This window comes from Protopterus annectens, chromosome 4.part0 (genome assembly GCF_019279795.1).
Source record: "Protopterus annectens isolate FY-2018-M chromosome 4.part0, PAN1.0, whole genome shotgun sequence".
Lineage (NCBI taxonomy): Eukaryota > Metazoa > Chordata > Ceratodontiformes > Protopteridae > Protopterus > Protopterus annectens.
Window position 1 is genome coordinate 89,629,765 of NC_056733.1, and position 23,286 is coordinate 89,653,050.

At 40.3% G+C, this 23,286-nt stretch overlaps 1 protein-coding gene across 1 annotated transcript in view; it reads right to left on the minus strand.

Annotated features, from left to right (window-relative positions):
- TBCD (tubulin folding cofactor D) overlaps positions 1 to 23,286 on the minus strand; it is a 3,708,267-nt gene that overhangs the window by 2,759,941 nt on the left and 925,040 nt on the right. Inside the window, exon 9 of the mRNA XM_044068123.1 lies at positions 15,404 to 15,536. Within this exon, the coding sequence (XP_043924058.1) occupies positions 15,404 to 15,536 (133 nt within the window). The remainder of the gene's footprint in view (positions 1 to 15,403; positions 15,537 to 23,286) is intronic.

Sequence of the window (23,286 nt, forward strand, 5' to 3'; positions counted from 1 at the left end):
CAAAGCCAAGTTGGGTAGAGTCCAGTGTCTGGAGGTTCCCAATGCCTCTGTTTATGGGTTCCATGATAATTTGCTCCATAGCTTTGCAGACCAGGCTCAGTAGGCCTATAGGGCAATAGTTTCCAGGTTCTGTTGTGGCACCCCCTTTGTGGAGCTGGATGACTGTTGCTGTATGCCATTCTTTGGGTACATGGCCTGTGGTAAGGTTGAGTCTGGACAGTGAATGTAGGTGCGTGTGTAGTTCCTTTTGGGGCTGGTGTACGACGCAGCCTGGGAAACCATCCAGTCCCATTGATGCTGTATTCTTAGCTTTGGAGAGGGCTGTTTTTACCTGCATGTCCATGAAGTCTGGGGCTCTGCATTCTTCTGGGATGGACACAGGCCCTTTTGGGGGTGATGGGGGGGAGTTTGCACTGAATTTGTCCGCCAGGATGTGGGCAATGTCAGTTGGTTCAGTGTATTTTTTGCCATTTTGCAGTAGCTGACAGCATATTTGAGAGTTGCCACCTAAATGTTTGGTATAGCTAACGAAGGCTTTGTGGTTGTTATTCTTACATTCCTTGGCAATATGTCTTTAGAAACTGGCCTTGGATTATTTTATGAGCGATCATGGTTTCTTCCTAATAATGACCAGTGATGCTTTTCCTTTTGTGAAGTTTGCTCTATCATGTGCATTTCCTCCTTCTGTTGTATAGCTTATGGACAACGACCACCAGATTGGTTTCTTATTTTTAGAGGAGTGCGTCTTGGTTTTATTTGGGATGTCTCGATCCATGCATCCCTGTAGATGCTCATAGAATGCACTTGTAAATGATTCAGAAGATTGTATAGCATTATCCTATAGCAAGGGGTTTTTGGAACTTTCCACTTTGGTCTTGGGAAGTGTGCAGTTTGCTTTTGAAAATGTCTTTACAGTGGTTTCCTTGACTGGGGGGGGGGGGGGGAGACAGGACGTGGATGTCCAGTGTGATTACTTTATGATCTGATATTACCAGCGAGGTGTTTATCTCTGTTGTGGAACACTGGTACCCCAAGTTGGTGATGATCATGTTCAGTATGTTGTCACCTCTAGTGGGCGTGGTGACCAGCTGTTCCAGGGCGTTTGAGTTTTTAAACTCTAGGAAACACTGGGCAAAGGACATTGTACACGAGTAATTCTCCCACTCAATGTTTGGATAGTTGTAATCTTCTCATATAATGGTGTTTGGTAGGACCTTTATATTTTCCACTGTTCTCAGGAATACTGAGTGAGGTTCCTGAGACAAGCTAGGTGATCTGTAGCAGGCTACAATCTGATAATCAGCTTTGCCCAATGTTAGTTGCACTTGCATGGTCTCCAAGGCCTCATGCTGTGCCACTAACCTGAAGGTGTGGGTATCCATAAGGTAAATGGATACACCCCTTCCTTTTGTATTTCACTCTGGGTTTTGGGGCTGAAGATCAGATGGATTGTGAGTGTTTTACGTGGAGCATGTTCAACAGCTCTGTGTTTGACATAGCTTTGTAGGTTAGGCAGAGGTCACCTCTGAATAGGTGATATGTGAGAGAGTACAGCTGGAGCATTTTGAGACGGTCTGTGTATGGCATGTATTTCAGGCCGCTAATGCTCTTTGTGAGGTATTTCTGCAGGCTTTCCAGTTGTAGATGTCTTGTGAGGTATATAGCAAAAGGGGCGTTGTACTCTATTATGGATCTAGTGAGTGATGAGTAGAGGGGAACAATGCCCTCTTCTATTCTGCATGAGACACCTTTTGTGATGAGGTGTGCCACGTAAAAGAATTTCCTGACTACTGTGGGGATGTGATTATCACAGGTGTGTCCACTGTCCACCTGTGACCCAACGTCTCATCATACTTTCAGTGTTAAGTATACTACTGCCTATGTTGTAGTTCTTGGCTACAGAGTTTTTACCAAAGAGGATGACAATGCATTTTTGGCATTGAGCTTGAGGCCTTGGCTTTGACACCAGGCATCTGTCTCAGTGAGGCCCTTTTATAGGCTGTCCACATCTTTAGTATTTACAATTATGGCTCCTAGTTTGCAGTCATCTGGAAACTTCATTAGCTACAGACCTTCCATGTTAAAGTTTATTTCAGGGAAGTCGATACAAAACAGGACAGGACCCAGGACTGAACCCTTTTGTTACTGCACTCGTCACTGGTCCAAAGTCATACTTGGAGTCTGCTACTTTCACAGTGTGTGTTCTGTCAGTGAGCCAGTTGGCAACCCATCTTGTGACATAGCAATTTATACCTAGTTTAGTGGGTTTATTTATAATTCCAAAGTGGGGGATGGTGTTGAAAGCCGTGGCAAGATCTACATAGGCTGTGCGAACCACCTTACCCTTGTCTACAGTTCTGGTGACTGCTTCAATGACGTCTATCAGGTTTAGGAGACATGATCTGCATTTTACAAACCCAACATGTACACCTGACTAACCATTTTCTCGTACTCTATTTCTCCTTCACTCTTCTCATCTCTACCTGTTTCATTTCTCCTCCTTTTACTGTTCAGATTTAAGTATGTACATTTTACGTACATTTGCTAACATGTAATGAATTGCATATTGTAAACTTGTTTCTCTTGGAAATTATCTTTTCATTCTGTGTGTTGTTATGACTTCCAATTTTTGCTATTTCGTACAGTAATTATTTTTTTTGCTTTTTATGTAATGTACTTAGTATTTAGTGGAGCTTTTCTCCTCGGGCCTCTGCTGAAAATGGACATGTAGCCAGCCAGACTAGCCCGGTCAACAAATGTAAAATAAATAAAATAAATAAACATGGCTGTGGTCCAGAGTTTGGAGATTACCAATGTCTTTTTTTATAAGTTGTATAATGATACATTCCATGGCCTTGCAGAGCAGGCTCATCAGGCTAATGGGGTGCTAGTTCCTGGGGTCCGTGGTGTCTCCACCCTTGTGTAGTGGGATAACCATCGCTGTGCGCCATTCAGCAGGCACAAAGCCTGAGGTGAGGCTATGACTGAACATGGTACGTCGGTGTGGTGCCTGTTTGTTCCGTAGTTTGTGTAGAACGCAGCCTGGGAAGTTATCTGGTCCCATGGATGCTGTGTTCCTGGCTTTGGAGAGTGTTTTTTACCTGTGCAGCCGTGATGACAGCAACTTTGCAGTCTTCCGTTATAGAGATGTGCTCTTTCATGGGTGAGAGGGGGGTAAAGTTAGCACTGATCCTATCTGCCAGGATGTTGGCAATATCAGTTGGGTATGTATATTTAGTGCCATTGAGCTGTAACTCAGAGCAGATTTGAGTGTTGCCATTGAGATTCTTGACATAGCTATAGAATGCTTTGTGGATGTCTTTAGAATCTGTGTCGATTTTGTTTTCATAACTAGCTTTGGAGGATTTTATCAGGGATCACAGCTTCTTACTGATGTTGACCATGGAGCTCCTCCACTCATGGGATTTTACCCTCCTTTGCAACAGTTTCTTCCTCCTGTTGTGCAGTTTTGTTTATGGCAGGGGAACACCAGATTGGCTTCCTTTTCTTGGAGGATACCGTCTTGTCTTGGTTCTGTTTGGGATAGCACGATGCATGCAGTCATGTAAGTGCTTATAAAGTGCAATTGGGAAGGATTCAGTAGTCGTAACTGTATTGTCCATCTGCATGGGTGTCCTGCAGTTCAGCACTTCTGTCTTAAGAAGCATGAAGTTGGCTTTGGAGACATTTTTTAACATGGTTTCCTTAATGGGGGTGTGGATCCAGAATGTGGATATGTAGGGTAATTAGCTTATGGTCAGATGGGACCAATGAGGAGCTGACCTCAGGTGTGGAACACCGGTCACGCAGGATAAACCAAACCCCATAACCAACACAAATAACCACAAAGTGAGCTAAATGCTACTCATTGCCAGAAGTCTCAGCCTCCAGATGCACACACTTAAGGCACTTCTCATTATGGAGAATACTGATATCTGTGCAGTAACAGAAACCTAGTTCAAGGCTCCAGACAGCACACCAGCACTACCAGGATACTACTCATTCCATACCTTCCAACATCAGAACCTGAATCATAGCACAAGGATGTATCCATATTCATCATGGATACCTACACCTCTCTCTACATGCTCTCTACAGGATATGTACCCATAGAATGTTGCACAGCAACATCTTCACACTCTACAGGGGTGGGGCCACAAAACCGCCTTGGCATTCATGCTCTATGAGCCCAACAAGTGTGTTCTGCAAGGCAATGGAGCCAGTCATAATGGAAGTCAACAATACAGAGATTGGGAACCTTCACATAGTTGAGCAAATCCAGTTTGGCTTTGTGAAATGCAGACCACGCCTCCTGAACTGGGAGGATTTCTTTGACAGTTACCCAAACTAGAGATGATTGAAATGAGCTCAACACAGCCTACCTATACCTCGCTAAGGCCTCTGACACCATTCCCCAGTCAGGTATCATAGATGAACTCACCAACCTGGCCATGTATCCATACATCACAAGATGGATCAGACTCTACACCGGTAACGACTGGTGTCCCCCAGGGTTCAGTTCTGGGGTCCCTCCTGTTTGGTATAGACTTCTCAAATGTACATGCCAACACACGAGGGGGTTGTGGTTGATTACGTTTGCTGGGAACTGTAAAGTGTTTGCCATAATAGATTCCTCGGAAGACAGACATATTCTCCAGAAGGGACTCTATGAGACAGATGTGTGGTGTCAGAATCATGGCCTTAAGCGCACTGTGGAGGAATGCATAGTGATCCTCCTTGTTAAAAACAAAATACCCACAAACTACCACATAGGTGTTACCCCCTTAAAAATGACAAGGTGATAAGGGATCTGGGGACACAAGTAGATAGTCATCTTTCCTTTGACAACCATGTTGCCAAAGTGATTGGGAGATCCTATGTGGCCCACCTAATCAACAAAGGTTTTGCATCAGGATCCAAAGAGGTAGTGTTGGCACTCTACTCTTAAGTCATCAGACCCATCATTGAGTACAGTGCACCATTTTGGATGCACTCAACTTAGCATATCCAGCAGCTATAGAGACCACATAGGTACCTCACCAAGAGGATTACTGGCCTCAAACATTTGTGTTATGCAACACAACTGGTAAAACTAAATCTGTTCTTCGTTGTGTACCGCCTACTCAGAGGCACACTCTGCCTAACATACAGAGCCATGTCCAACATATAACTGTTGAACATGCTCCATCTACAGATAGCAACATTGAGTTGCCCTACACATTTCAGGGATACGAACCTCATCAGAACGATGAATACAACATGCTGGTGGGATACAGTACCATCCCAGACACTTGCCTTACTGTGGAACAGAGTCCCAATGTACATGAGACAGAACCCCTTGCTGACGCTCTTCAATTGGAACCTTGACGAGTGGATGGGAAACAGACAAATCATGCCAGGCATCACATCAGCAGCCCCACTAGAAAGGGGCTTAGGGTACTACGTATTAGAACTAGGCCTTGGGATACTACCCAATGGTGTGGTGAAAGCTGCACAACTTGCGTAGGCTGATATATGCCTTCGTGGAGATAGTCTACTACATACCTATGTGACAGGTACATGTCTACAGATAGTAGATGTGTACTTCATTGTACAGTCATGTTGTACAGCAGGCACATGGACCACATACACTGTAATGCTTACAGATACTGGTAGCTGCTATATACAGTGGGAGAGATGTGCACCTCATGTCTTTCGTGCCATTGGGATGTGTGCTGGGTGGGACAGTCCTGGATGGCTCCCTGTCATGGTCACCCTCTTACACACATCTTTGCCCATCCATCTTTGGCTTATTATACTCTGTCCCCCCCTACATATATATGTAGGTACATAGGTAGGTAATAGGCTATCTGCCTGAAGGCATATATTAGTACGGCCAGAGTGTGCAGCTATCACCACCCATGGAGTTAGTTTCCTAGGCCTCTGTGTAGTAGAGCTGATGAAGTGATCCATGGTGTAGAGTTCAGTTTCACATACAATGATCAAGGCTCCTCTGGAAGAGTGTCAGTGAGGGACCCGGCTTAATGTCGGTTGGGAGTCTGTTCCCAAGCAAGGGAAGTGTGTGAGTTAGTAATGTATCCCTCCAACATGTTCTACTGAAATGTTGTGATGATGATATCCCTAGAGCATGTGGTACAGTGAGCTTGGGTTTACTTCAGATAGCGCATGTACATCAGGTCTGCATTGGACATGGACCTGTCTGTTGGGCAGAGATCTCCTGAGTAGACAGTATGCAACAGAGAACAGATTGAGTTAAATTCAGTCTTGTTGCATAGGGCAACTGTTTGAGGCCAGTAATCCTCTTGTTGAGGTACTTCAGCGGTCTTTCCAGCTGCTGAAGGTGCCTAGTCAGAGTCATCGCAAGTGTGTTGTGGTACTCTCTGATGGGTCTGATGACTGATGAGTATTGGGAACCTCCTTTGACCTACATGCAAAGACCTTGGCAGTTTGTGGGAACACATAGCATGATTTTCTGACCACTTTGTGAATGTGTTTATGGAAGTAGAGATGACTATCCACATGTGTCCATAGATCCCTTATTATCACCTCCATATTTAGGGTGTTGGCACCTATGTGGTATTTGCATGACTGTAGCTCGAGGCCATAATTCTGACACCACATCTGTCTAAGACTCTATTTAAGGATGTCTCTGTTGTCCCAAACATCGATGACAACTTTTTTGCAGTCATCCACAAACTTTGCTAAACATAGCCCTTCTGTGTTTGACTGTATTTCTGAAAAGTATACACCAGACATGAGGGGTCCCAGGACTGAGCCATGGAGGACAGCAGTTGTTACCAGCTTGAACAGGAAACCACAATTCTTACCTTGTGGGATCTATCTGTGCCCCAGTTGGCAATCCATCAGATGACATACATATTTATGCACAGGTTGTTGATTTTGTGGATACATGTGTCTGGGACATTGGAAAAGGGCTTTTCAAGGTCTATGTGAGACGTGTGTAGCTCATTTCATTGATGTATGTCCTGGGTGACTGCCTTGAAAACAGTCTAGCAGGTTTGGGAACCATGATTTGCCCCTGATCAAACCAAAAGTGGTAGGTTTGGGTGTTTGTAGGCTCCCAATAGCTTTGTTTATGAGGTCCATCATGATGGACTCCATGGCCTTGCAGATCAGGCTTAATAGGCTTATAAGACAATAGTTCCCATGGTCTGTTGTGCACCAACACTTGTGGAGTGTGCCAAATATTGCTGTAACGCATTCAACACTTTCATATCCTGTACAGAGGGTGAGTCTCAACAGACTGTTCAGATGCAGGGTCTGTTTGTTTTGAAGTTCACATATGACACAGCTAGGGAAACCATGTCATCCCATAGACGCCATGTTTTTAGGTTTGAAAAGTGCTGTTTAACCACTGTATATGTGATTTCTGGATTTTCACAATCTCCAGATATGATAATGGGCCCTTTTGTCAGTGAGAGGAGAGTAAATATGTATGAATCTGTCTGACAAGATGTTGGCAATGTCAGTCATGTACATGTATTCATTTACAGTTTGCACTGACTCAGAACATATATGAGTTTACATTCATATTTATGACATAGTGAAAGAAAGCTTCATGGTTCCCTATGGACTCTTTGACAATATTTTTGCCAGAACATGGATTGGATAATGTTAGGAGTACTCATTGTTTATTGATGATACTGATCGGAGATTTATTGATGATCTTTGAATTTTCACTTTCTTTGAACAACTTAAGTACTTGTAGTACATAGTTTGATTATGACAGGAGTCCAATACATTATATGGGTCTATTTTCATATAACTGTGTGCGCAAGGCAGGATTGGTGAATAGTGACAAGTTTCTGGGGTAAGAACTGCAACTGCCAGATATGTGTGGTCCACTGCTGTACTCAGACATGGCCTAAGTGTGTGAGCATGCCCAGTATGACCTTTCAGTATGTTGTTAACTGACATTTGCTTTGTTTATTTACGTGTGTGAGCATGCCCAGTATGACCTTTCAGTATGTTGCTGACTGAAATTTGCTAAATTTGTTGGTGTGAGCACGCCCAGTATGACCTTTCAGTATGTTGCTGACTGAAATTTGCTAAATTTGTTGGTGTGAGCACGCCCAGTATGACCTTTCAGTATGTTGCTGACTGAAATTTGCTAAATTTGTTTAAGTGTGTGAGCATGCCCAGTATGGAAAGACTGTGTGTGAAAAATCAAGTTGGTTTTTACTTCAGGGCTCACCTTTGTGTTGTACATCAACAGGAAGCATGCTGTGCCTGCAGGGCTTCCACACGTCACTTTGCATAGACTTATCAACATTTCTACATACAGGGGGACAGCTACTATTTGTACATTTCTACCCGGGGGCACACCTGATTGTTACTGTGGGTGTACATAGGATGAGGGGTTCACCAGACACTTATACACATTTTCTAGGCCTGCACTGCTATGTCAGGTACTCCATTTCAGTCTGTACCTTTGCCTATCATACTGGTGTGAGGCACACTACTGTACTACAGATCTTAGCTTCCAATTTCATGTATATTAGTTTGTGACTTCATAGCCTACCCAACCCACATCACACTGCCTGGCCTGCTGTTATCTGTCTGCATAGGCCTGGGGAGAAGTTCAGAGGGCATGATACAGCATTTGTTTGTGTTTGCATTAGTCTACAATTGTCCTGCTGTGTTTGTGCCAGTGAAATGCTGTCATGGCTTAGTGGTTCAGTACTGTGACTATAGTGCACAGTATCCGGAGTTCGAGCCCTGTCACTACTTTTTATTTTCCTGCTGGGCAGACCTGACTGGTTAAGGAACAGTAAAGCAGGTGTGAGCGTGTTTACCCAACTTTGCCTGACTTTGACCAACATTGCCCAACGTTGCTTTAGTTTGCGCAGTGTGCAGCTCCGTGCAATTGTGCTTAAATATGCTAAACAGTGGTAAAATGTGCTTAGCACTGCTTTATATTGCTTAAAATAGGGCAATCATGCCTCAGGTGGTGCTGCAGGGCTGCCTATGTCAGATGCACATAGTACACTCCCTATACATGTTTGAAAATAGGTAGTGTCAAGTTAGGCATCCCTTTTATTGTATGTATGAGTCAGAGAGAGGTGTCATTTCCAGGGTTCCTACTGAGTCAGTGTATGTGCTATGCACTGCCTCTTTGCCAAGGCCAAGGCATACTGGGCATGCTGCCTCCTGCCTACTGGGGCAGGCTCAGGTTGTTCCTTCTCCGTGTCACTCTGTGCCTGTGCAGGCCTTGGCAATGGTGGGGGGCTGTTTGGTCGTGCCCCATGCTGTTTCTGCTGCAGCTGCTTTTGCATCATATTGTGTAGCATGGCACATACCATGACAATATGGGTACATGTAGTTGGTGAGTACTGCAAGGCTCCACCAGATGTGTCCAGGCACCGGAACTGTGACTTGAGCATCCCAAACACACGCTCGATTATGTTTCTTGTTTGTGCCTGTGCCTCATTATGGAGTTCTTGTTCGGGTGTGTGTGCATTTCTGATAGGTGTCATCAGCCATGGCTCCAGTGCTTATCCAGCATCCCTCCAGGGATGTCCCCATTGGCAAATCTCTGGTACAGCTGCGTCAGATGCCAGATGTGGCAATCGTGATAGCTTCCAGGGCAGCCAGCACACACATTCATTATTATGCCCTGGATATCGCACACAACCTGGAAGTTGACGGAGGGGAAGCCCTTGCAGTTGATGTAGACCCTACCCCACTCACCGGGTGGTGCTTTGATGTGTATGTGCGTGCAGTCTATTGCACCCAATACCTCAGGGTATTCTACTATTTAGTGGAAAAGACGTATATTGCTGGCCAATGCCTCATGGGAATTGGAGAAATATACATGCTCACCGACATGTGCTGACATGGCATCCAGGAACTGGTGCAGTACCCTGGATGCTGATGCCTGTGAAACCCCCATCATATCACCAGTTGGTTTCTGAAAGGTACCTGTAGCTAGTATTCATAGGCCAACACACATACCTTGGTAGACACTGGGATGGGTTCCCCTCTGTTGGTTCTGTTTGTGAGGCGAGGCCGGCACAGCTCAACAATTTGCTGCAGGAGGTCTCTGTCCACTCTATAGTGCTCCACTATCTCCAGCTCATGTAGCCCCTGGTAGGTTACCCTGGGTCTATACACTCTTCTCCGTCTCCTCACTGTGGGTTGCTCAGCAGCATTCGCAATATCACCACCCTCAGCATCTTGCATATGTTGGCTTATGATAGCAATAGCAGCCCCTAACATTTTGTCTGACTTAAGCTTTTTAAGTTTTCACTCTTTGTACACTGCAGTGTTGCAGAGTTCTTGAGGATAAAACATGGGGGAATGGTGTTTGCAGAGCTTAAAGTGCTGGGCTGGGCTAGTCTACTGCCTGTGTAATTGGCTGATTCTGATATATTTCACCTGGCAGCTCTGCTAGTTCTCCTTGGTTAACTTCCTACTACTACTTTTTTTTCCTTTTCCCTTTCTGTTTCGACAAGGGGCAGTGCCGCGCAAACAAGCGCACACACAGGCTTACACAGGCTTAGATGGGTGCACATGCACGCACACAAGCTTACAGGTGCACACACGCATGCACATGGTGTAAGCACGTTTGCAAGAAATTTCAGATATATCCATGGCGTACACCTTTGGTTTCTGTGTTTCAGCTAGGACAACTGTAGACACACCTCTTCCAATCCTGAGCAACTCATGGCAAACACAAGCCTCTCTGCTCCAATAAGCTTACAGTCTTTTAGACATACCCCGTCATGATGTCACCTATCTTCTACTCTACTACTCCCCTACTCCTACACTTACACTCTAGGGACATGGCTCACATACCAGGGAAAATTGGGATTCACTATCCTTATCCTCATTTGCATAGGATTGCCTACTAATGCTTGGTTATATCTCTCAAACTGAGTTTCCCCTCTTAGCAACCACTACTCAGTAGCCATGTTGTCTTCAGCCTGCCATTCACCTGCATGGCAGAATAATCTTTTTATTAAACATGCCTATTTTTGTCTATTTTTAAATTATTTTCTGGTTTTTAAAGTGCCGCGCAACGCGGCGCTGCGCTATGCTTAAACATCGGAGATCAGGGAAAAAAAATAAAAAATAATTTTTATTAATTTTCAACCTATAAAAATGCCAATGGCCTTATATTTGGCCATTGGCATGCTTCCTCAACTGGATGCATCCTTTATTTGGAGCTGTCATAGCTCTGTTTAGCTATTTGCAGAATGATACTCGTTACCAATAGAGTACATTTCTGCAAATAACACTACTCTTCCATGGGCAGGTTAGTGTTTCCTGGATCACAAATTTACCTCATTTGCCCAGCTTTCAGCAGCAAATGAGGTAATTTGCATAACATAACACTGTCCGTGCAAGAGTAGCTTTAGAAGCTCTCATGCATGCCCCTGCTGGCTGTTGCTGGATCGCTCGGCAGACATATTGGCTGTCTGCCGTCTTACACTACTCTTGGACTCCGTGCAAGCCTTAGTAAATCCGGCCCATAGTATTGGACGGAATAGGATAAAAATTATCCAGTATTATGGTAAGTACATAACTTCCATATCCTATTTTGACCAGTCCGTCTGATTTGACTGTTAGTACAGAACCCCAAGCTACCCAAATTCTTAGATGGTATCATGACAGGACACCGCTCAAAAGCTGTAGTTCAAAATTAAGCTCTAGACCTAGAAATTATATCCAGCTTATAAAGTTCATAAATGGTATGCAATGTAGACCATGTTGCTGAAGCACAAATTTCGTCCAGAGCAAATTTTCTGAAGTTACTTCTTGAAGATTATGGACAGGAAATACAGTCTGTGATCTATCTGAACACTATTAATTTGGAAACCTTCCAGCCCAACTTTCTTGGACATATGAAATGAACAACACACTATCTTTCCTGACTGTTTTTTGTTCTGTGGAGAGAAAAATCTAAGTTGCATATTAAGTCCAGGGTGTGATTAGGAAAAAAGACAGGTAAATGGATTGGTTTACTTAGATTACTCTTGGACACAACTTTTGGTATAAAAGATGGAATGGTTCCTCAAACAGCTTCTGTACTCATAAAAAACAAAGTATGGGGAAGCTGAATGTAAGACCAGGAGTTCTGAAATCCTCCTGGCCTTTGTGATGGCAACCAAAAAAAAGTTTCTCACTAAACAGAATTTAGGTCTGTGGATATGGCTGGCTCAAAGGGGGCCTCAGTTTGAGTTTCCAGTACAAACTGAGGTCTTGGGGGTTAGGGTCTTTTACTGGGGGATGCTAAAGGAAATTTCCTTTAAAAAGCTCTAACAGAGCCTCTGCAATGCAAGAAAACAGTTGTAAAAAACATTCTGGAAATTAGAAGTGGATGCCAATTATACCTTAACAGTAGAATAACTAGAGCCAGCCTCAAATAATTTTGTAAGAAACTAGAATAATTTCTGAAAAAGAAGCAGAAAAATGTGTTCCCCAGCCCTATGTACAATTGTTTACATTTTCTATTGTAAGGTTTATGAGAAGATTGTGTTTGTGAAGTGTACAACATGCGTATATAGCTCTGGGGTAACAAAGGATCCTTGGTCATTATAGGAACCGGACAAACCATGTAAATAACTTGAGGTTCTACAAGTCCAGATGATGCTGCCGACATGGGTGAGATACAATATAGGGTGGAGATGTAGAAGCCACTGTCATGTCTTTAAGTGAGGCCAGAGTAAAGGAAAAAAGAAGCTAAGTACTCACCATAACATTTCATCTGTGTTGTCCATTTCCATTCTTCCCCAACAAGTGGGTACAGATCCAACAACCGGATCCGACTAGGCCACTTTTTACAGCTTGTGGATATTGGAAACTCTCGAGCTCCTCCCTTACCTACAAGGCTCTAGTCCCTGACCATCCCTCAGATCTTGTTTGCTGATTTTTTTTGCTTTTAGAAACTTAGAAACAATCATAATATGAGAAACCAATACCTGGAGCTCAAAGGCAGGAATAGTGGTTCCCCTAGTATCTTCTAGTTCTTACAGAAGTCAAAAACAAAAAGGAAGGGGGTTGGAGGGAAGGGAATTGAGGAAAAATGAAAATGGACAACACAGATGGAACGCTATGGTTAGTACATAACTTCTTTATCTGATGATGTCAATTTTCATTCATTCCTCAACAAGTGGGACAGAGTCTCCAGCTACCTGAATCCCCAGAGGGCTCTAAGGAAGGATATTACTGAGCACTGTTGAGCCAAAGGCTGCTCTTCCCCTCTGGGCAAGACCGACAAGGCTCTGACAGCTGTTGTAGCTTGTGTTTTACCAGATTGTTTCAGTACCACTGGTGAATATTTAATGAATGTGATTTGCTTATAAATGACATTTCATAGAAGCCAGCCTACAGATTTTAATATTTTTTTGTGGGGAGGGGTGGGAAGTCCTGCATATCTCCTTTTAATTATAACTAACTCTGCACATGTAATACCTCAAAGAAAGTTATAAATATCAGAATGCTTAAATTGATTGGCTACTGTTATCAGGCATGCTTCAAGTATGTAATCAAGCCGTTTGGTCTCTTCTTTTGATGTTTGGAGGAAGTGCAGTTAAAACTTCAGTTCAAAATGGTGAATTATTTAGAATTTTCATAATACCGATATAGAGTGATTCGCTCCCATACATTTATTACTCACACACACAGGCTGCTGAAGCTTGGAGAAAGAAAATTACTGACAAGCAAAGTAACACCATTCTTGCTCTTTCTCCAAAGTGCACTAACCTTGGCTCATCCAAGAACTTGCTATCATGCAGATAATATTCCCTAGCTCTATTGTAAAAAGAGAAACAAAACACAAGCACAAGCCAACTCAAGCTATTATTACTAAGGTTACTGTGATTACAACAACAGACTGCAAAACATTCACCCACATTTTTTATCAAATTCTGGAAAGGCTCAAGAAGGTCAGAGCCCAATATTGAAGCTCTTAAGATTTTAATTTATAATCTCTGATTTTTTTGTTTCATTAATTTATAATCTCCCTTTTGCGCAGTAATGTTCTTTGCACCTTGAACCATACCCTCGTCAAATTAACAACTTTTCCAAAACATATACAGGGAAGGAGGGAGACAACAGATGAGCATCTGAATCAGACTGCCCATACTCAAAGTCCTCTACCCTCGTTAAGGAGGATAAAAGTAAGGGGATCCTTTCATTTTCTTGGAAGAAAAGGTACTGTATGTGGATCTGGAATACAACCTAAGAAAATGTTGCCTACAGTGTACATGCAGCCAACATACATTCTAGGACCTGTGCCTACAATGGCTCTTGGATAACTCTGAAATCCAAATTTGTTTTGACGCTTGTACTGGCTGAAGCAGTGCTGAAGGTCTAAGAAAGAAAGACAAAATGAAATATTCCATTATCATTTTACAACTGGCAAGAGAGCTATGAAAAAAAGAAAACATTCTCAGTAAAACTTCTTGCTTCTCTCTTCACTTGTGCATCAATGCACCAAAGCTGAAACTATCTTAAATGTGACTGTTTCTTTGTATCAGTTGTCAGGATGGTTGTCAATGATGGGGACCGAAGCTTTTCTTTAAAAAATAACTGAGGTGTAGCCTCTTGCTCACTCTTTTTGTCAGGTCGTGTTACTCTTGTAAACAAAACCTTCAAGAAGTCTTTCCATTAGATTAATGTGCTGAAGAATGTTTCTAAACACGTACTTTTTTTTTCTCTCATATCTTGCTTTCTTTAATTCCAACCTCAGTTTTATGTTTCTTTAAATTTCTCAGACATTTGTATAACCCTTTCAGGTTTTTCACCACCTGTAAATTTTTTATTACACCCTTTTTCAAAATTTTAACTTTTTTTGGTAAAATGAAAGTTTTTGAGTCTGTAATTATTGGCAGCTCTACTATGATACTGACCAGTAGTATATGGATCATACACAATGCCAAAACACCCTATAATGAAAATCTTTAAGAGATAGTATGGCTCCTATAAGGACATTTGCTAACTGACTTAAATGAGAATGACATTACCTATCAATTAATCACAACCAGTTTCACAGAAATATTTCCTCCAGTTATCAAGTACTAAGATTGTATACTGCTTACTAACAGGAAAAGCAACTACTAGGCATAGACAGAAATGAAGATGGCACACAGCACAGCACTGCTTTTATATGGGGCACATCTCAGTGGATATCAAGGGAGTATCAGCACAACCCAGTTAACACCCTTGTACAGGGGCCAGCTAGGACTGCCTAAAAACACATAGATAATACCAGTGACTAAAACCCCAAATTTTGCAATATTACTGCAAACATCTTTCTCAAATAGTGACTACATTTTTACCAGTTGATTTATCTTTTTTGTTTGCAAAATGTATCCGGTAACAGACATGAAAATTAATTTTCACTTTAGAAGACAGAAAAACATTTTTTTAAACAAACCTCCAGTGTGCAACTTTAGGTTTCATGAAGGTCAGTCCAAGGCGCTGAACAAGTTTCACCCCAAGTTTACGAAGACGAGTCTGAGAACTTTCTATCAGCTTGCAGTTATCAAGACATTGAAGCACTGTAGGAGCTGTAATGAAAGCAAAGAAGCTGATAAAAAATGGTGGTAATGTCATTTAAGTATTCCCACTTAATTTATCATTCTACATTATGTACATTTATGATTCTATACTGAAAGCTGTAAGACAGTATTCTACGCCAAGGCCTCCAATTCATATTTATTACAACTTCACACATTGAAAAGATTTGTGGAAAAACAGTCATTTGGCTATACTACTTACAATGCATATGTGATACATTACACTATTCTTAGTCACATTCGTATGCTTGAATGATTTCAAATGTTTGTATAATATTTAGGGACATTTGAATTATATCAACAACTGTTTTACAGTAATTAAAATATTTAACATTTTATATTTTTTCAAGTTCTGGTTATTTCCAATCACAATATTTGTTATTGAAACTAAGAAGAAACTTTGCAGTGTGGAGGGTGTGTGTTCACTTCCAAAATTATGCTAGGCACTTAGTTCACTTAATAAAAATCGAACTGTAAAATATAACTATAAAATATGTGCTCCAAAATAATCAAATAGATAATAGGTAGCCCACAGTTGAGTTAAAAATTGAATATCCTTTATTAAAACACGCAAACAAGCGATCCTAGTTGAGTATAATGAAAAGCATTCCTTCTATATAATCAGATTGTTTAGGGCAAGGGAGTAGTTACAGAGGGCGGCTCAGATAAGAGCAATAAAAGCATTAAAATCATTCATTTAGCCAAATCATCCTTTCCCCCCTTAACACCATGGTATAATTGGAGACTGTGCAAACTAAAACTGAACCTAGAAAGCTAAAGACAAATTACAATCTCATTTGTATAGGCTAACCAACTAATCATAACTTTATTAATTAAGAAATCAAAGTAACTAAAAATGACTATAAAAGATCTACCAATAGGCATCTACCATAATAAATATTAACAAATATACAACTTTTAACAAAGGTTACTTTCGTATTAAATACTTCATCAGGTTTGTGTGTCAAAAACAAATCATAATATGAATGAACACGTGAATAGATATACAACTGAAAACCTAAGCAGGATAAAAAATTGCTAAGCTGGAAATACAGTGCTAAATGTCAAAAATGAAGCACTAAGGCCATGGGGATCTGTTTAAGTGTACCATCTAACTAAGAAAACAATTAATTTGAGGGTGTAAGACTGCACTCAAAGAGTAATTGCAACATTTAAAACAAAAACAAAACAAACAAAAAACGAGTCTAGGCCCCATGCACATTGTGTGAACTACCAGACTTTCACTGCCTAAAAGAAAAAAATGTAACAGAAGTGTTCAGCTAATAATTTAAAGTCGCATTTAATGTGGAGCCATCAAAAAAGATTAATGCATACATGAGCTACCTAAATAAAGTATGTCATTTACTTCTTTTAGCACTAACTTACAATGTTATAAACAGTGTTTGATATTTGTTTTTAAAACACAATATAAGCAAGTAATGTCAGCATTAATGGGTCCCATATCAGTCTTTTAAACAATGGGGCAGTTTTCTGAGATCTACTATGATTTTTATAGAGCAGTAATAATTAAACCCCAGTTTTCTAAAAGTGCTCAGTTTCAGCTGCCACAATACTTCATGTTTTTCTAAAAGATTGAGAATGCCTCCTTCCAGCTGCAAAAGGTCCACATGTCAATAATCTGAAATTTAAATTCAGTGCACCATTTGTGTAGCTGCAGGTGCTGAGTCAGTGTGTTATTCTTGCACTTAGCTATAATTTGAAAAAGATGGCCAGAAATCCTTCTTTTAAGTCTGTTGAGCGCTTTCCCCACATAAAATGCTTCATAGTCATTGCAGCTAGCCCTGAAACAACCTGCACTGAGTTACAGTCACCTCCTGCATTGGTTTTAATCATTTTCTTTAAATACGGGCAGAAAAACAGGTCTCCCTCCTGTATGTGCTGACAAAAGACACAGTTGGCTCTACACTTATTGGTGCATGTATCCTGTGGTCTGGGCCTACCTTCAACCCAACTCCTGATGTTCCTGGCTTTCCTGTACACAAAGGAAGGAGCTTCTCCAAGGACTTCAATTAAATATGAGCTTTCAGTAATTATGGCCCAGTTCTCTCTAATACCATTAACCATCCTGGAACATCACACCCTTCACACAGCAAAGTTTCATCTTGGTTTGTTTTAGACCCAGTATAGGGTGCATACTGGGTTTTTCTGAGACTTCGAAGGATACCACAGATTTTTCTTTTTGGAATACTTGTTATTCGAGTGCCTACCATAACACCAAATCATACAAGAGGGTTTCTTAGTCTGCAGGTAACTGTTTCACAAACTGGCCTCCAGTCAGTGTTCTAAGATCTATTTTCTCAGTAGTCTTCTAAAGGGTTTGCCATCCTTTTCTAGGTAACTCTCGTCATGCTATATAAATTACTCTCATAACAGGGCAGGATAAATCCTTCCCTCTCAGTTTCTTCTTGCCAAGAAACTATCAGACTATGTGATCAAAAAAGGAAGAGTAGTCTCAGTAGCACTTGCCTTTAGTGATGGAATATCAGATGGTTGTGGGTTTTATTCCTACACAAGGTACTTGGAATAATATTCTAATACTGACACTGCAGTACAGCACAGAAGGTGGTGGTTCTGCACTCGAGTGTACTGTCCTTCAGATGAGATGGTAAACAGAGGCCTCATCTGCCTGAACTGGTGATAGCTCAGGTGGATGCAAGATTCCACTGTATTTATCAAAAAAATTGAGTTCACTTAATATATGTATAGTGGAATATATCAAATCCCTTCCATTCTATTTAGATTTTTGTAATATTTACATTATTTGCAATATTCTCAGTATTTTACATTTTTAGTTTCACAAGCTAACATCTTTCATGTTATCTTGCCTCCTTTTCTCCACAACCATATTTCATCAGCATATAAAACATAGATGGGTGTTATATCTTTTTCCATTTCCTGTCCTACTTTTCTCATTTCACCAAAGCATGTTTGTTTTACTGTATTCATTACTAGAAGAAAGAAACAGATATTCAGACACCACTGTTTCATCCCTTTTTCAGTTTTTATTTCCATTCTTAACTATTTACCATAAACTTCCCCCAAGACATCTCATAACCCTGCTATACTACTTTTATTTTTTTTCTGAACCTCATAACCCCCCTAAAATATTTCACATTTCTTCATGGCTTACTGAATTACTTTTACGCTGTCATACACAACCAACCTTACATTTTTATTCTCCTTTAAAGTAGCATCTATTGCACATTTTATTATTACTATCATTTCTAGTACTTGAATTCTCTTTACTCCATACACCTCTGCCCTAGTCACTTCTTGTAAAACAATCCCATTTTTTTTTCATCATAAAGATTTTATAATCAATATTCCCCAGTGTTATATTCTCCAGTTCTTAATACTTTTGTCAGCTTTCTTCCAGACACATTAACACTTCTAACAAAGAATATGTTTCATATCCTGTTGACTACATATTAATCTTTTTCCCCACAAACAGATTCATTTTTTTCTCCTATTTAACACATCTGGTATCTAGCAAACATAATACATTCATATTTCTCTTTTTGTACCATTCAAGAATTAACCCCCCCCTTTATTTCTTATATTTAGTTCCAAAAATACTTAAATCTTTCCCACCAATTCTTATGGTTCTGTTTCTCCTTCATGCCTTCCCCCCAAAAAATTAACTTTAGCTCTTGTTTTCCCTTTTCTTAGTCACCCTCTCTCTCCTCTTCACTTGCCAACCCTTCATAGTTATTTTGTTTGTATCTGAAGTTAGTTTACCATTAGTCCTTTTTCTTGCTATTTTTGTTCACCAAGACATTTTTCTTTTACTTTCTTCCTGAATATTGTTTTCTTCATAATGTCTTTCCTCTCACTTTTTCTTCATAATGTCTTTCCTCTCACTTTTTCTTCATAATATCTTTCTTCTCACTTTTTCTTCATAATATCTTTCTTCTCACTCAGTTTCTTTTTTGACCACCAGATATTCAGATATTCTCACCAAAAATGTCCAGGCTCATTACATTTCCAACACATTTTTCTACAGTTTTTAACAGTATACCTTTGCTCTAAGCACTGCCTACATTGTGTGTGTATGTGTGTGTGTGTGTGTGTGTGTGTATTCCTGAAACAAATGTTTTTCATCTCCACAACAAAAGCAAGTCTTTTGTTGCGTGCAATACTCAACACTGGCTCTTTTACCATTCACTATTGTGTTTGAAAATGCTACAACTGTCTATCATGCATGTTCAATGTAACACACACACCCAATCTCCCTTACTAAACATTTATCATACATTTTCTTTATATAACGTACATTATCACATACTGTAAGAAAAAAAAATTAAGTTCAAATTCTTTCACTTGTGAAGTTCCAAACTGCACAGTCACTTGTCTTTTTAACTGCAAGCCAAGTTCCTGAAAAATAAAGTTTTTCCGCAGTGATATCTTATTTTTTTTTCTAATTGACACATCAACTTTTCTGCACCCAAAAAAGTCTCAAAAGTTATTTGACAAAAAGGTTTTCTGTCCCCAATGTATCAAATCTCTTATGTCATTTAACGTAAATCCTAATGGCAATGTAATATTGTCAACAATATCAGACCTGTCAAGAGTAGCACTGGTTTTGCTTCTTATTCTTTTTCCTGAAGCTGCTGCCCTTCTGCTCTTGACAAATGTCTTCCTTCACATTTTACACTGCTTCTTATTACTTGACTTACACTTGCAGATGTTTTTTTTCTTACCTTAAGTTCTGTCATTCATAGCACCTCTGTTTCAGAGGCATAGTCTTAAAAATGATTACTCCGATAATTGAGAATGCCCTTGTAATCTGCTTCTCTACCATGTCACCTGCATCAATATTGATCTCATACTGCAACACTTGATCCATCACAGCACTCCAGCTTTCCTTCTCTCCTTCACTTGCATCTCCATCATTTGCATCTCCATCATTCCTGAAGTTCTCCAATATCTCTTCATCCATACCTCTGTTTTCCAACTCAATAACTAGGATTTCACATCTTGCTCTGATTCTCTCAATCCAAAATTTCAGCAGCAGTTTACTCTTTCCTCCATCTTGGAGTTCACCAAGCACTAGTGCCAGCTCTCTGTAGTCAGTATGAATACCACTTTTGGCCTCCCTTGAAAAGAGTCCATTGGGTTGGTGGGACTAAACTGATCGACAAAGTGGAAATAAAAAACGAATAAATAAAACATTCCCATCCTTACACCAGAATACCACTATAATATCAACATAAACCAATGAAAGAATCTGCAAATCCATTAGAGAGGGAAGAAGGGGTTCTACCCTCCTGACTGGGGATACTAAAAGTTGTGGCATTACTGTATGTATTGACATAGCAAACTTGTCTTCTAAGGACTACCTCAGTTTGCAGAAATTTCTTCTAAGCATTGAGCAGTGGCACTGAATGTCAGCTGAATACTGGCAGCTCTTATAAAGCAGTCTATTAAGGAAATCTTTCAGAAATTGTTTCTAGACCTGGGCTCAATTCCTAACATATAGCTGGGTATGGACAGCAGACCCAGCTGGAGCAATATCAATTTCATGGCTAAAAGATCCTCAGAATATGCAGCTGAAGAGTCTGCTTCTCTGCCTGGTAGATTTGGGCTTTAATACTCTCACTAACACTAAAGAATTCCATTGCTTCACACATGTCCAATTATGCCACCATCTGATTGGTTATCTTTTTTAGTTTAAGTTAACAATCAGAGCTTCCTGGACTTACTGCAGCACACAATGCGCAGTAGTCAATGTCTACAGGCAAGCTTTATCTTCAGAAGCACCTGTCATGAATCCTAAAAAGAAAATAACACACTGGTTTAGTTGGAATGTAAAGGTAAACTTCAGAAGAAATTCAGTACTATCTGCTGGTTTATTAAGTTATTTTGGAAGGAAATGTAGGGTTATGTGGAGAGGAAATCTGTCCTTACAAAAGATCAGAAAGGCCTCCAAAGCACCAAAGAATCTAAAACTACAAACATTTTTCAAGAAAGGAAACTAAGCTCAAAAGAAACTGCTGGCTCAAAAGATGGTTAATTCAATATGAATACAAAAATTGAATTAAAGCAGGAACTGACCCTATCACCAAATTTAGATTAATTAAGTCTTAAGGAAGGTTGAAGTTACATCTAGCTGCACCACTGTTCATCCTTCAAAAGATTTATGGTCATCTGAGACAGCTCTAAAGTGGACAATAATTGCAACAATACAGAAGGCCAGAATCTGAGAGAGCAAGCATATATTCTAGAATGCATTCTAAAGAGAAAAAAAGAATAAAAAGCCTCAAGCTATCCCACAAAAACCTCATGACGACACATAAGCATTACTCTTACTTATCAAGCAAAGTGGAATTTAAGTGGTACATTGTCTGGCCAAAACAAAAACACTGTTACTTCATGAATCATACTATATATATTGCTGTAAATTCAGTAGCCAACCATGAAGATTAGATGTCTACAGATCAAGAAGGTAGTCTTATCATGGGACTCGACAATTTCTTAAAGGAGAAGTGACGTAATCAGGATAAGACTAGAGTCTGTTTCTGGAAAGGTTCTCCACTGATTTTATTTACTTATTTTATTTTACATTTGTTGACCGGGCTAGGCTAGCTGGACACATGTCCATTTTCAGTAGAGACCCGGGGAGAAAAGCTCCACTACAGTTAAAGTCATAGTAAATAATTACAAGTAGAAAAACAAGATTGTTTCATAACATAATAGTATTAATATGGTTTACAACTGTGTACAAACAATAATTCTAAAAAGAAGCTAGGGTAGAGCTTGTTAAGCAAGTTTAAGCTCTGTGGCAGATTAAAACTAAGGTAGAGTTCTGTTTCTAAAGAAGAGCACATGCTAAGTGAGTTTAAGCTTAACAGCAGATTAAGGAAAGGCAGTATTAGTAAGTTTGGTAGGCTGAAAATTACATATTCACAGCGGTTAATAGGAGATAGGATGAGAGTATTATGAACAACTAGGCATAAAAAAAAGGAGGAGTAGAGTTTTAGTCAGGATTTGTGCAAGGGCATAGCCAGTGAGTTAGGAGATATTCCTTACGTTGCTTTTTGAATAGAGATGTAGAGGAGAGAGATGAGAATTCCCTGGGGAGCAGGTTCCAAGCTTTCCCTACAGTGTTTGAGAACAGTATGTCCCCAGCTTGTTTTTGGATGTATGTATAGTTACTAGTAACCTATTGGCTGAGCGAAGGGTAGAGAGATGTTTGTAGGGGATGATAAGACTAGTTAGTATTGGAGTATTGGTAGGATGAAATAAAATCTTGTGTGTGATAGTAAGTTGTTGAAATAATAGTTGATTTTGGAGTTCTAGCCATCCAATTTGATTTAGATTCTGACAATGGTGGGTTCTAAATGGGGAGTTTGTAGCAAATCTAGCTATGTTGTTATAGGTGAGTGCCAGTTTGTTGAGATTGCTTTTTGAAAGATTTGTATAAATGGGAGTGGCATAGAATAGTGTGGAGATGAGATGAGTGTGGGCAATAGTAGTTCTGACAGTGGGGTAAGGTAGGGTTTAATTCTGTAAAGGGTACCTAGCTTTCTATTAACTGATTTTATGGTGGTATTGATGTGTATGTCGAAGGTAAGATTATGGTCAATTATCACTCCCAAGAGTTTGGTGGTTGGTTCTGGAGATATTACAGTCCCATTTTTGGATGTCACTGTAAGGCCTAAATGAGAGGACTTTACTGTAGGATTGAAGAGCAATAATTTTGTTTTTTTCGCGTTCAGGA